This window comes from Cyprinus carpio, chromosome A19 (genome assembly GCF_018340385.1).
Source record: "Cyprinus carpio isolate SPL01 chromosome A19, ASM1834038v1, whole genome shotgun sequence".
NCBI lineage: Eukaryota > Metazoa > Chordata > Actinopteri > Cypriniformes > Cyprinidae > Cyprinus > Cyprinus carpio.
The window spans coordinates 21,215,412-21,231,455 of record NC_056590.1 but is presented as its reverse complement, the minus strand read 5'-3'; the positions used below and the strand labels follow the sequence as shown (position 1 = coordinate 21,231,455).

General features: G+C 36.8%; 1 protein-coding gene across 1 annotated transcript in view; it reads right to left on the bottom strand.

Moving 5' to 3' along the window:
* The window catches only part of LOC109050701 (neurabin-1-like), a 37,179-nt gene that overhangs the window by 18,704 nt on the left and 2,431 nt on the right, over positions 1–16,044 (bottom strand). The window contains exons 2-4 of the mRNA XM_042776993.1: positions 14,653–16,034; positions 3,044–3,176; positions 2,546–2,666 (exon numbers count right to left, since the gene is read on the bottom strand). Coding sequence (XP_042632927.1) covers positions 2,546–2,666; positions 3,044–3,176; positions 14,653–15,945 — 1,547 coding nt within the window. The 5' untranslated portion in view covers positions 15,946–16,034. The remainder of the gene's footprint in view (positions 1–2,545; positions 2,667–3,043; positions 3,177–14,652; positions 16,035–16,044) is intronic.

The window sequence follows — 16,044 nt, the reverse complement described above, 5'->3', positions numbered from 1 at the left end:
TTACGGCAGATATGTAAAAAAAACAGTATCAAGAGTGAATTAAAATAATATTAAAATATTAATATTAAAAATAATAATTCATAATTCATAATATGCAGTTATAATGATGATGATGAATATTATATTAAAACATATTTTCTATAAATCTATTGTTTATAATAAATTACTGTTTCATAACATGAAATAATCAAACAGTAATAAAAACTATTATTATTTTAGTTGTTGTTTATGTTAATAATTACATAAAAAATAAATTAATTAATTTTATAATGAATAAATAAATAATATTAATAATATTTTATACTTTTTATATATTCTTTATACTACTACATTAATTAACATAAAGTACATTATACATTAATAAAATACATTCACAAAGTTTTTTTGTTGTTAATAATATTTTCTACAAATATATACTTTATACTACACAAATGAATATAAATATGATTTTTGATTATGTAATAATTACTTAAAGGGTTAGTTCACCCAAAAATGGCATCACCCCAGAGGCATCCTAGGTGTATATGACTTTCTTCTTTCAGACAAATCCAGTCGGAGTTATATAAAAAATTGTCCTGACTATTCCAAGCTCTATCATTGCAGTCAGCGGGTGTTGCAGTGCTTCAGTCCAAAAGAATTGAAATAAAAAGCGCCCATCCATAAAAAAATTGCACTGCTCCACCCGCAACTGGTTTAGTGTACAACAGTGAGTGCAAGCTAGATAAAAGTGATTATTACGTTTTGAATATGGATATTTAGGAGGCCTTTGTTCACCCCTGGAGCTGTGTGACTTTTTTTTTTTTAATGAATGGGTGCTTTTTATTTAACTTCTTTTGGACTGATGCATTGCAACACCCGCTGACTGCTATGATAGAGCTTGAAATATCAAAGACATTTTTTTATATAACTCTGACTGGATTCGTCTGAAAGAAGAAAGTAATATACACCTAGGATGCCTCGGGGTGAGTAAAACACAGCATAATTTTCATTTTTGGATGAACTAACCCTTTAAAATTCTAGCGAATACACAATACATAGGACTTAAAAAGGACAAAAAAGGTTGAGAACCATGAACAATATTTTTATGTTTTCAGTTGGACTTGAGTGGTCACTCACATTCTTTCATTTAAGCAGCTAATGCTCAAAAGACAGAGGGAATTACAATCATATAAGATTACAAGGACGAGTAAGCTCCTTAACAACTTGTGATAATATATTTTCAGAATGCTACAGTGTTTGCATGAAGAGCTCCAATTGTGTGATATCTGTAATGAGCTTTGTGAGTTTGATCAAATTGCCTTGACCCTTGATTCCTGTCTGGATATTGAGCTCCTGGCAAATCCTGTCTGTTATGCAGGCAAAGCAGACTGAGGGATGCTTGCGAGATTGAATCTTAATGTGCACCTAAAGATTAACCTTCACATGCATTTTACAATGTCTCCAATATAGTTACGCTGAAAGCAGGAAATTATAATTTTGCTATGTAAAAAATAAGGACTCCAGTGCATAGATTTCAATGTCACTGTCGAATCCTACATTAACTTAGCTCAGAAACAGCCTGAGTTAATGGTGGAGGAAATTACATTCTGGCTATCGAATGGTCCTTTTGCAACCTGATTGCAAAGCTTGCAGTTGCTTGGTAATCTTGAAACAAGTAAAAACAATTTTTAAGATTTCAGCAGTGTTTGATGTCACTCAGCGAAAAGCTGAGGTCACATTGAAAGACTGGGATTCAGAATCTCAAACTTGGAAATAAGATTAAAGATTTAGAATTTCAAAATAATCTTTAACGAAACAAAGTAAAATGAGTAAGAAATACTTCATTCTGCACTATTTCTAGATCACCAATAAGTACATTTGTGACACTGATCATGTGACTCTTTGTACAGATGTTCAACTGAAGTTCAAGATGCTCTTTGAATCATTTCAAATCTTGCTGGAAAACATGATCGACAGGTTTTACATAAACTTGTAGAGTCATGTCAAATTTGTTGATTGCTGCTGCCATTTAAACTAAAGGGAGACAAAACAAATACTAAGACATTTAAAAACTTTTCACACAAAATGTTATGCTGCTAATATAATTTTAATTAAAAAAAATGAAAAAAATAAATAGTTTCTAATTTGATTAAAATTTTCACTAGTGGTCTCAGACTTGGTAAAGCAAAAAGCATTTTCTCCAAAAACCGTTCACTAAAATTTCTAGACTAGAATGTTTGGCCAGATGTGAAATGGGCTACTTTCATTCCCATCCCTACCCTCTCTTTAGGACTGTCAGGCTCCTGAGCTACAATCAGTGATAAAGCCCAAAAGCTTTGCTTTAATTTTAGGCAATGTGCAAATCTCATGACGGACTGTCAGGGATTCCCTCACTCTGGGTGCAGCTGAACAGAGCAAGGACAAGAAACCCATTATTGTATACTATAGTTGACCAATGGGGATTTTCTTTTTACATGGAAAATACTCATATCCATCTGCAGAAAGTAGGGTGATATAATACCAATATATACGTCCATTACTACTTTCTATGTGCTGTTTAGTTTACCTTCCATCTCTCTCTGCTGCTCCACCCTCTATGACAGTCTTGACGAATATGCCCAGCTTCTCCAGGCCTGCATCAGCACCTGATCTCATTCCTATAATACTGATGCCCAGGCCGTCCTCATCTGACATCCGCAGATGAACATACACAAATCAATGAAAGGAGAAATGTTAGTGGTGAGCAAATGGAACGAATTACAATTCAATATATCATTGGATGTTTGTTGGATGGATGCATGTTTATTGTAACTGATCAATATTCAAGGCTTAACACTGATTCACTTACAGTGCAAAATAATTTTTTTATTTCTTTTTTGAGAAAGCTTATAGAGAAGACAAGGACTAGTTGTCACTGTATCGCAACAGCTATAAGTTTAAAACTATAAGAGTAAAAACTAACTGAAAATAATTTTCTGGAGTCAAAAGTGTGACGACTAGACCTACTCTCACTTATAATAACTATCCCAAATGTTTAACCTGACACTGCCGTCTTGCTACTCACCTTTTTCTAGTTCTACAGGGAGGAGTTCCAGCTTCTCCACCCGTTTCTCCAGCTCATACTCAGCTGAGGATGCCACCGGGTCCACCTCTTCATTCCTCCTGTCATAATCTTCATTGGAGTAGGTTTTGAACACCTGGCAGTGAGAAAAAGCCGAGGACAATGTCACAATACTGAGGTCACTGTTACAAAAGATGGAGTAAGCGAACCATGCAGGGCTAGAGAGTATTTTTCCTCTAAAACACAGAAAGAATATTAGTCCACTGGAAGGATTTAGTTCCTTATATACTGTATAAATATACTGAACAACTCCATTGATCACGTACTCTCTCTCTCTTTTTATAGTGTGACGGTGAGGCAATGCCTCTTGTTGCATCAGAGTGTCTTCATAACGGTGCTTAACGTCTGAAACACAAACTGTCATTTGTCATCTCCTCAGTGTAAGTGATGGTCCTGTGCACCGTGGTGTGAAAGGACAGTCACGCACAACTGTGACCTGACCCTTAAGCAGGTTCTCGGACAAACATCGGCCCCATGCCAATGCTACACTTGCCTGTCTCCCCCTTATCTGTTTCCTTATAAAAAGGGTTAATTGGATAAGTTGTGGCTTCATGGTGACACATAATTCCCTGACCCAAATTCAACAGTATTTCATCTTAAAAGAACAAACTTCCTAAGAAAAGTTCCAGGGTTAACATAGAAATAATAACACTTTAAGACTTTCAAGAACAGTTTATGTAAAACATATGTGTGTGTGTGTGTGTGTGTGTGTATATATATCTATATCATTCTGTTATGCTGATTCAGTGCTCAAAAAATAATTCTTCTTCTATAAATGTTATTTTAAAAGTTCAAAATGACAACATTAATTTGAAACATAACTTATTTATCACAGCATACATGTGTCTGCTTAAATTAATCATGAAGTTAACTTCATGATTTGCATAATCTTATTTTGACACAGTCACATCTGACAACAGATCACTCCCAACATTCATTCAGTAGAAACATTCATTTTCTGTTTCTTTGAAATGTATTTTGAAAAGCACAATACAAATATATGAATGAAAGAATGTCTTCATGGTCACCTTTGATCAATTTAATGCATCCTTATTAAAGGTATAAAAGTAGGCTATTAATTTCTTTCTTTCAAAAAAATAAAAAATTAAAATTCAAAACAAATGACCCCAAACAGAAATATATCCATTTTTTTTTTATAAATTAACTATTTGATAAACAATTGTTCTAAAATTATTTAAATAAATATTCTAAATAATAACGTCAAAAATCGAACCCACACTGCTCTACCACTAAGCAAATGAACATGCTGCATTCACCAGCAGGCAGCTGTCAGTGTGTCCAGCTGCCACCATGAGAACCATTAGCTTCAATTAAACCATGACTGATCATAGCAGAATCAAAGCTATCTCATCTGTGAAGAAAACCAATTCTCCTGAGCTCAACCAACTATCACTGTGTTGACAATCCACACTCCACAGCTGGCTAAAAAGCAGCCGACTGTCTTTTGAGAATCTGCCAGACATGACAACCACATGGCAGTGTGCTGAAGGCTACTGTCAGGTCTGACATGCCATGGGAGAACATAATAATTCACATCTTCTTTTGTATTCATTATAGACACATATACAGTAGCTGTCTAAGACACTTTATGTTTTGCTTTAATATAATTACATGGTTTATTTGACATTTTAATGGTCTTATACATGTGGTAATATGAAGACAAAAATGTTTGTCACCAGGCACCAAATGTGAATAAACATTGGCTTTGAAGCGTAATTCAACACAGAAATTTACCATTTGAGATTTTAAGAATGAGTGACATAAAACAATATTTAAATCATAATTTAAATCACAATAAAAAGTCGTGGCCTAGTGGTTAGAGAGTTTGACTCCTAACCATAACGTTGTAGGTTCGAGTCTCGGGCTGGCAATACCACGACTTAGGTGCCCTTGAGCAAGGCACCGAACCCCCAACTGCTCCCCAGGTGCCGCAGCATAAAATGGCTGCCCAATTTTATTTTATTTTTTTGTTTGGGGCAGCTGTGGCCTAATGGTTAGAGAATTGGACTTGTAACAAGAAGGTTGCAGGTTCGAGTCTCGGTGCAGGCAGGAGTTGTAGGTGGGGGGGAGTGAATGAACAGTGCTCTCTTCCATCCTCAGTACCCATGGATGAAGTGCCCTTGAGCAAGGCACTGAACCCTCAATTAAAATTAAATGAATTAAAATGTATTAAAATAGAAAAACCTAAAAATAATATAACTAAAAATAAAATAAAGTCTAAAGGCAATACATAAACACACACACACACACACTGTACGTATATATATATATATATGTATATATATATATATATATATATATATATATATATATATATATATAAAGAACTTTTAGCCCTGTATGAACTGTATCAGTGGTTTCAACTATCAGACTGCCTGTTAATATAATATATTATATTATAATATAAATTAAAATAAATAAATAAATGAAAAATTCAACAGAACTGGAAAAAAAAAAAAACCCAACAATCTTCAGTTTACTTCAGTAGGTACCCAAGTAGTTGCCGAATCTTTTCTTGGTTTCGGTCTGACTAACAGCAATAGTTTTTGTGATCATCTTTGATCATTTTCACCCATCTATGAACACTGATTCGTCCCACTCAACTCACCTCTCTATCATCAGCCTCACCTTTGTCCATCTCCTGTCATTTTACCATTTAGATCAACACACCTATTATCTGCCTTCAAACAAACGCAGTACATCTCTTTTGTCTTCTTATCATACAGTAGATCTGTTCTCACACGATCCTTTATCCTCTATCTATTGCTCATACACTCTGGCATACTGCAGTCTTATATTTAAAACCCAGCAGCCTGCAAGGTCTTTGGCTCCAACTGCTACCTTGTATAATTGCCAAGAGATGTAAGCTTGTATAAGCGTTTTGCTGTTCGGAGAGCACTTTAAGTTTTTATTGCGTGTTGTGAGATCCCACCAAAGGCTCTGAGAGATTCTCATTTTTCTCGGCGAATTTCTACAGAACTGCAGGGGTGAGTGAAGCTGAGCCAGGCCCATCATCCATCCCTCTCCTCCCACTCACTTCCTCGTCCCTCTTCGCTCATTACTTCATTATCCCTCTCGTCTCTCATCCTTTTTTGTGTCACTGCACTTCTAGCGAAGCAGCCATGGCTCATCGGTATGCCTCTAATGCAGCATATTACACCAGCACGCCTCCAGCTGCATCGTGGGTGACTGCAATCCTTGTGGGGAACAGTCCGAGGATTAACCGAGGGGCAGGCTGAGGACAAACAGGGAGGGATATAGAAGAACAATCAAAGTGTTTGTTGGCATTTGTATCATGGACTGGAAATAGCGCTGCGTGGCTAAGAGTCTGGCTGACTACTACTGATCGCATTAAATGGACCTACAGTCAAGCAGTGCCAGTGCTCCCAGTGTCACCACACACACACACACACACACACACACACACACACACACACACACAGCTCTCTCGCAGAGGGACACAGAAGCTGATGCTGAGTGGATTAACCATGCAACATATGAATCTGTAGACAGACATTCCTGTACTATTCTCTGAAAACAGGAAATTGCTTCAAAATGAGGTGTTTGGCAAAGTCAAATTAATTATCATTCTACCATATTGTTAAGGAATTCATTTAAATATGAACATATGGGTGTTTCTTCTACTACAGGGACTTGTGGGCCTGTGGAAAAAATCACTTTTCAAAAAAAAAAAAAAACCTTTATTCAACATCGATGCATTCAAAAGTGAAGAAAATAATATGGTTTCCGCAGAAATATTATAATATTAATAATAAGAAATGTTTGAGGAATGGCTGCTGTAAATTCAGCTTTATTATCAAAATAGTAAATTGCATTACAACGCCAATACAACGCCAATATTACAAAATATAACATTAAAAAGTGTATAAATCACTTGTTTTTCTAAAGAAACATTGTGACACCAGCAGGTAAAGTTACAGCATGAGTCTACGTCTCTCTTGCATCCCCTGAGCCCATTGACTTTTAACAGACCTCCTACAACATGCGGTGGGTTTGGTGGGGGGTAATTGTGAATGAATAGGGGGAAATCATGTGAGTGGATACATTGCCTCCATGGCGATATGATTGGATACGACTGGTTATGTTTGGCTGTGATTGGTTCATGCGATTAACCCTGCCTCTTGTGTTCATGCACGTTCCATGTTCGCGAATGAGTCTGAATGAACAATATAATGGATTTAATGGGAAGATCATTTAAAAAAAGAAAGTAAACAACTCATACACTTAGATATAATCACTTTATTATGTCAAAATAAGACTTGAAATGGCCTGATTTGTGGAATTTTTTTTAGTGAGCAATCAGCTTGTGAAATTTAAAGTAAATATCAGTGTCTGTGACCAGTATTTACTGAGCTTTGAGGACTGATGAACCGAATAATTCAAAAATAGTTCAAAGTTAACTATTAAAAAGAATAGCTAAACATAAGTTCACAAATAAAATATACTGTTTAAATAGTTACTGCCTTGAATTATTATTTTGGAATAAATATAAAATGCTTAAAAACACTAACTTGACAAGATTCATACTTGGCTTTAATGAATAGAATATTGATCACATTGTTAATGTAAAAATATCAAATAGATTTTTTTCCTCTGGTAGTGTAAGTAATGTTTATTTATCCAAGAACATGTGACTGGGACCGGAATTTACATTTTATAAAAAAAAAAGGGACTTTGCCTGCTCATTTCAAAACACCACCGCACAACATGTGAACTGATGAGTCAGGTGATATATAACTCTCCAGCATAATTAGCCATTTGCTCTGTGTCAAGACCACAGCTCCTTCAAAATGTATGTTATGTTAATTTCACCCTCTTTTTAATCCTGTGTTTGTGGAAATACCTCTGAGGGCATTACCAACACGTAGCATGCTAGTGCAGTGAGGGGGAGCTACTAGCATAAGGGGATAAACAAGACACAAACAATTGCTTACTTTATGCTTCATTCTCATGTGTTGGCTGAGTCTTCTCACATGATCAGTAACATGGTCTGATGAATACATAATTCATCAACTGACCACATGAGTGGGTGAGAGTGTTACAGGCAAGTGTTCGTGCAAGCTAGTACCAGCTATTAGCCTAAACTAAATATGCATGTTTTATTAATATGCATTTAACACTGCTTTAAAATCTGTATTCATCCTTACTTCATATTAAAAATTTTACCAACCATAGCTCCGAACTCATAGTTATTAAACTACGGAGAAAAAAAAAGAGAAAAAATATAGGTCCACTTACATATAATAATAATCAGATTGTATTAAAACAATAAATAAATAAATAAACAAACATATTATAGAATATTAGTAATATACTGCAGATTCTGTTTTTTTAGAGAGAGATTATAATATAATATAATAAATATTATCTAATATATAAACAAATCAACCAGAATATATATGCATAATACATTTACAATATTTGCTTGCATTAAACAAATGTGTGTTTCATCTCTTGTAAATCATTTAAAAAATAAAGTGTAACATATAGTATATCCATAGTATAAAAATATTCTATTATTATTATTATCATTATTAAATAAAAGATATTCCTGAGTTCAATGGACACACATTGTGAAAAAAATGGCACTCTACACAACTGGGTGAACACACAGCGTCCACATTTGTCCCGATTGTCACAGCTATCACAACAATCCAGGACACTGTGTCAGCATTGAACACCTCCTTGTTTCCAGCAAGGGAAAAAGCAGAAACTGCACTCTCTGATAGCTTCAGTGATGGCCTGTGACGGTTGGCGGAGGGAGAGCTGTGGAGAATTAGCGCCTGACACGGACAGCTGGAACGGTGCAGCGTCAGAACCACAGGCCTGTCTTCTGTTTCCACAGTCGTTAAAAATTGATCTCCAGAAGGGGTCAGATGACAGAAAAACAAGCAAACAAAAAATACCACAGCATTCATGCATTTCGAGACAGATCTTTGCCATTGACTACAGCTTCAAAACTGCTGTCATGAGAAAAAGACAATTGCTTGATTTTTTTCTGAACCCGAAGTACACCAACTGTACACTGATATCTCATGACAGCAAGTTTCTTCTGCGAAACAAATTCAACAAATGAGTTACCCACTGATTATGTAACTCATAACTCCTGTAAACGGACCAAAATGTAGACATGTCAACAAAAGTAATGGACAAAACTTTTTTTTTACAGAAAAAAATAGAAAATCAACCAGGGATAGAAAACTGTGCTTGTTGGATGATTAGCAACCACCTAAGTCATCATGAAATCACCAACTGAGATGTCTTTATCCGCAGTATAAGGATGAAATAGCCTTTCTCCAATTACATAAAGCCTCCTTAATCTACTCCACTCAGGGTTACTACTTCAAAAATACCTTGATCTACTGGAGATCCTTTAAAATATAAAATAAAAAAGAATAATACATCCTCTGCTCAGCTCACTCACCTAAAAGATTTTCTTATATACGTTCCTGAAAGTAAGTTTATATATATTTAATATAACCCTAAAATATGGCTTATAACTAGACTACAGCCATCCACCCTTTTAAGTGAATTACAGGACTGAGGTGATGTAGCAAAAGGCTGGATTGATTCTGTGTGGTCTATATATGTGCATCTGAGCACAGAATGGAGTGTATAATCATTGAATCATTTCAGCAGTCATTCAACTGCTGCCTAGTCTTTCACAATCCATTAGAGAATCAAGAAGGAATAAATATGGCATAACAAGAGGCTGAGATTAGCAGAGCTAATGTCAGATTTCATTCAGCCTGTAAGTGCAGTTTATGTAGGTGGATGATGACAGGATGGGTGTAACAAAGGGTACAGCTAAACAAACACTAGAATTGTCTGTAAAATAGACAGTCGCCCCTGTATCAGGCACATGTATGATGTGTCATCTGATGGGATCTGGTTACTTCGCTCTCAATTAAATCTAATATTAGAAAATTAGAAATTACTCAACTGCACAACCACACAGGTATATCATGTTCAAAATGTAGAGCTGCTGAATTTTGTGACAAAAAAAACAGTGAATATATACATGCCTGAGACATTAGACATTAGTCTCACACTTTCACATGATAATGCAACATTTTTTTATCTTGTTTTGTTTCATTTCTTGTTTTGCAGTGGTAAGGCGCATGCTTTCGTAACATAGTAGGTAAAAGCTGCAGGAGTAGTACAACTAATTTGTGCAACTAACATCCATCTACAAAAAGGGCAGGCAGAGGACTTAGCTACTGGATGCAATGTCCTCATTGTCAGAGCTAGACTAAAAAGGATATGCACATTGAGTCAGGTCAATGAAACTGACTTGAAGTGCCCTCCACTGCCTCCAGTGGTTACAAAACTACCCCTGTGGAATAAATCCATTAAAGTCAGCTAGGTAATTTTAATCATAGAACGAAATGTCCCAAAAGGCTTAGTTCACTCCAAAATGGAAATTCTGTCATCATTTACTCACCCTTATGTCATTTCAAACCTGTATGACATTCTTTTTTTATTGGAAATTTCAAGTTACATTCTCAAATTTTTCAGATATTATATGCCTTCAAAAAAGCCCAAAATATACTACTTTTATGTTATTTATATGGTGCTTTCACATCCTTTTTGAAGTTTGAAAGCTTCAAATCCCCATTTTTTTTTTTTTTTTTTTTTGCAATGACAAGAAAGATATCATGTAGATTCTTCATAAATTCTCCTTTAGTGTTTCACTGGAGAAAAAGTCATACAGGTCTGGAACAACATGAGGGTGAAAAAACGTCACATTTTAGTGTAATATCCTTTTCATAACTATTAAAATTAGTAACTTTAAAGTACCACAAACTGCACACACCCACCAATAGACCTATTTCAGGTTAGACACCATATTGAATTTAGCGCAGATGAAAACAAGGCTGTGAGGGATAGACTTGAAGTCTTTATAATGGCATGCACTGTAAAGGTCATAAAGGTACAAGAATGAGAAGAAGAATCAGAATGAGCTTTATTGCCAGGTGTGTTTACACATACGAGGAATTTGTTTTTGTGACTGAAGCTTCCACAGTGCAACAGAATGACAGCGACAGAACAAAAAACACATAATAAAAGAATAAAAAATACAAATAAGTAGGTAAGGAATAACAATATACAAATTGACAATTGTATACAAAACTGTTTTTGTCTTCTGAAAGTTTTTGTCAGAAAGATGTTTTGTCAGCCGAACAATCAGTATTATGTTAAACATATATAGAAACATATGTTGAACAAGCTGTATTTCTGTCCATTAAAAAAAATACTAATTTTAATTTCTGTCAAATTAAATATTGCACTGAATAAGGTCTATAAAGTGAAAAAAGTGAAAGTGACGTGACATACAGCCAAGTATGCCATGCTCTGCATTTAACCCATCCAAAGTGCACACACACAGCAGTGAACACACACACACCGTGAACACACACCCGGATCAGTGGGCAGTCATTTTATTCTGCGGCGCCCAGGGAGCAGTTGGGGGTTCAGTGCCTTGCTCAAGGGCACCTCAGTCGTGGTATTGCCAGCCAGAGACTTGAACCCATAACCTTAGGGTTAGGAGGCAAACTCTCTAACCATTAGGCCACAACTTCCCCAAGTCATATATAAGGATATAAGGAGGATGTTATGCAAGGATGTTAAGGATGTTATGCAACTTGTCCACAGATGCACACACTTGAAAAAAATCTAATTTTTGACCATCCTTTTAAAAGTTAAAAAGTCAAGCCTATTAATTTTGCTAAGCCAACTAAGCATTATTTTTGCATTTTATAAGCTAAATTTAGGTAATAAACCCATGTAAACAGACAGATGACTCCATTTGGCAAGCACAACGCAAACATGCAGATGGAAAAGGATAAATAATACAAGCCTAATTTATTGCATGAAATTGAAAAAATTGAATCAGAGAATTGTGATGTGATCATTTTGAAACTGATGAACATACAATCGTCAGAGTAAATGGAGGGAAGGGCCTTTGAGAGTGTGGTTATTCCACACAGCCACTAGAGCTGCATGCACAAGAGCCTCTTACAGCAACTCTACATTAATTACGCATTGAAACACTTTAATATGGAAACGACCCACTTAATGAACGACTACGAAACAAATTTTCAGAATGATTCATGACTGACAGCTAGTCTAGTCTGGTGAATGGACAACGTTTTATCACAAATCAGTCGCTTACTCAAGTCTGAACACAGACCACACACTGTTATTTCCTCCGTGTCTGCAGAAAAACCATGTGGCCTGGGTTCAAAATTCCCTGACTCATGAAAAAGTCTTTCTTTGTCAAGTTAATGACCAGGGCAGTTCAGACGAGTTGACAGTTAACCCAGCTGGCACAATGCCATTTTACAAAAGGCTGGCATTTTCTGGTTGCTCCACCTGTTACAGTACTATGCTTTATCTAATAATATTTAGCTCATGATTATTTATGGAAGAACACAGCTAAAGGACACTTCTGTATTACCAGACCGATCTAAATGCCAGTTTCGTTCGAATACCATATGTTTGAATGCATCGTCACACTTTTGTTATCCGGCAGCTGTGAAGACCTATATTTCACGTTTATAATTAGCAGCTGGATCCAAGAATTCAAATGGAGAGTAGCATTGGGATGTGATCTGATTAAGGGACCCTAAGAGTACAAAACTTCAAGAGCAAAAAGGTGTACAAACAGACCTTTTAATTCAGTTAATACCAACACACGTCCGCTCGATGAAATTCAGCTTGTGTGAGGGAGATTAGTGAGCAAACATCACGTTTACCCATTGAGAGAAGGAAGGGAACCGGTCCAGCACTGCTTGAGGGTATTAATGGGACTGATCCAACCAGGGGACGTTTGTTTTCAAGCATTTCCCACATTTCCATCCAGCTTCCAATCGGAGTTAATAGCCAGAAATGTAAACGCATTTCCAGCAGCTCAAACATTCAGCAGGGATTTTCATGATATCGCAAAAAATCAATGATAACAGTTCTAGTCCACAGCTGTGCTATTATATGGCCAAATCAAAGAAAATTGATTTAAATGCTGGCTAAGTTAATTTATCTGAACTTGAATTGACTGTAAAATGCATTTCTGAGAAGTTAACATCATAAAAATACCCTCTTAAACAATGTGATTATGTAGCCTCCTTCCAAACACAAGACATCGATAGACAGACTGTAATTACCTTCATGCTTCACCTTGGAAAAAGGTTTTTTGATCACAGCGGTTATTCATGGGAGTGTGACTTGATCATAATCTAGAGAAGCGTGGATTGACAAGCATGGGGACAGTGGTGGTATGAAAAGTTATGGCAAGGACAGCCAGCGAGGCATGTGAGGACAGAAGCTATACGTGTTCATCTCCCTGCAGGCATGAGTGGGCCTCTGGATGTCACTTTATGGTTCTGCCTGCTCATTATCCAAATAGCACTAACATAGGTGTGCAAAACAGAGAATTGCTCTCATTAGATTTGGAGAAAATCAACAAAAAAAGGGCATCAATGGCCTCTATAGACTCAATTATGACTACACTTTCAGACAAGATGAACAACAGGAAAGCAAGTCCATTTAAGATAATTTAAAGCATGCCTAGATTTAGAATATATACTGTAAACTAGGGCCAATGACATTTAAGAGTGTCCATGAGAAAGAAAAGAAAAATCTTTTAAAAGGAAGGAAAAATATGAAATACAATGCACTCTATGCATTCATGTGAGTTTTATTTTGTTTTGAAAAATGATTATGCTATTGAGTGTGCATACCTTAATCACTAATTCCAAAAGTTTTTCATATATTTTTCAAGGCAAAAAGAATGAAAAAAAAAATACTGTTCATTTATGAAATGTTAAGTCAGTACATTTATGAAATGTATTTCTGAATAATACTGTCGCAATGGAACAAAAGCTGTGCTGTTATTGTTATCTAAAACTAAATTATTAAAAATATTTGAAATTGTTTAATTTTTAAACTGAAGTACTAAAATTGCAAGAACTAACACTGCCAAATATAAATAAATATATAAAAAACAAAAAACGAATGAAAATAACTATTGCACATAACACATTTCTAAAATTTAAACTACAATTTAAAAATAAAAGCCAATGAAAAAGATTAATAAATACTATAATAATATTTAAATAATAATAAAATGACACAGAATGGAAGTAGTGAAAGATCTTTTCTTCTGTTTTGGAATTATAAGAAAAGAAAAAAAAAATGTCAGGTAGAAATTGGTTCTATCCACTGACTGTTGATTAGATGGAAGCAGATCTGAATATGGGCAGAAAAAAATAATTGGAGAAGTCCATCATATGTCACCAGAGAAAAGACATTTGTTTCTCTGTAAGACTGAGTTTTTCACATTTTAATAAAAAATTTGGAAAAAGACAAAAAAAAATGAAACATACGAGTGGATGAATTGTTCACAATAAGATTCATAAGATGCATTTAGAAAACTGAATTTCCATTCATGCCAAATTTAAAGGTCACATAACTGACCCATTAATATGGTTAAAGAGCAGCAATAAACTTACTTTTATGGGAGCAGAGCTGAATCGAATTTTCCGTTTTTGTGGAATCTCCTCCTTGCCCTCCTCTGGAAGACCAGGAATCTCTGTAATCTCTGATCCTGGGTCATAGGAAAGATCATCATCATATAGGTCATCCTCGGTGCAGCTCTCCCCCCAGCCCTGGTAGCAAGCATCTCCATCGGCATTGAAAATAACTCTCTCACTGCTACAGTATTCCTCAATGGGTTCTTCAATTTGATCCTCGGTAATCCGGCTAGACTCCTCTTTCACATGACCGTCTGTGTCCTCGTGGACCTTGGTAGCTGTAGACTCATGTGAATTTCCTGCAGCGTCATTGACTTGAGCCGCAGCTGATGACCCATCCACGGCCTTGGTTGAGTTTACCTCATCTTTTGGTTTGGGTTCACTGGATCCATCAACCACCTCAGAGGTTTCCTGGGGCTTCTTCTCATCAGTTTTCATCTGGTCCACGGCCTCCGACAGAGGACTAGGACTGAGAAGATCTTCTGAAGATGATGAAACCGGCAGATTGTGCTTGCTACCCACTCGCTTCCTGTAAAAACCATGTGACGGAGACTGTCGCGCACTGGTGTCATCCTCGCTGGCCTCCCCCTGTTTCTGTAAGCCATCTGGGGAGTACAGTCCTCTTCCACCTCCATGGGCTCTTCGGACAGTAGCACTGGAGCCCTGTTGGTCTATATTTTCGAACACAGCACTGAGCTGACTCACAGTGGGAGATGAGGCCTCTGTCCTGGAGCAAAGACTATCCAAAGAGTCTGTACTGCCTCTGTTAGAACGTGCCCCCCGCCAGTCATCCAAATGCTCGTGAGAACCCCTCTTGTCCCGGCCATAAGAGTACACAGGCGACTGTGAAGCATCTCTGGAGCTCTGCTCAAAGAGTTTCCTTGTTTTGGAGAACTTTGAGTTATGCTGGCCACCAGTAGTCCGCTCTCCAGTGCCATGCTGGAATATGACCACTGACCCATCCGCCCTGTTGACAAAGTTTGTTGGCTTGTTGAGTTTCTGCGGGGAGGTCTCATCCCTTGATTGTCTGTTGGACCCAGCGTTCTCAGTCCCCATCTGCATGAACATGTTCTTGATGCGACTGACATGGGCACCATATTGCCGCCCTCGAGGCTGCCTGACCCCCTCCTGGTCCTTGGGTTTGGGGTCTTCATCCTGTCTTGGTTGGTCAAACGCCTTCTTTAGAGCCTGGAACTCCGCCCTGTAGGCATTCCGGTGTGGGGAGGCACTCCTCAGGGTATTTCTCTCTGCCGAGGCCTCTGTCTTCAACATCTTAGCCTCGACAACGGAGGTCTTCTCAAATATTCATTAACATTCCTTCAGGTTGTTTGTTGGGTGCAATCACATTTTGTTGGGGATTCCTGAAAACAT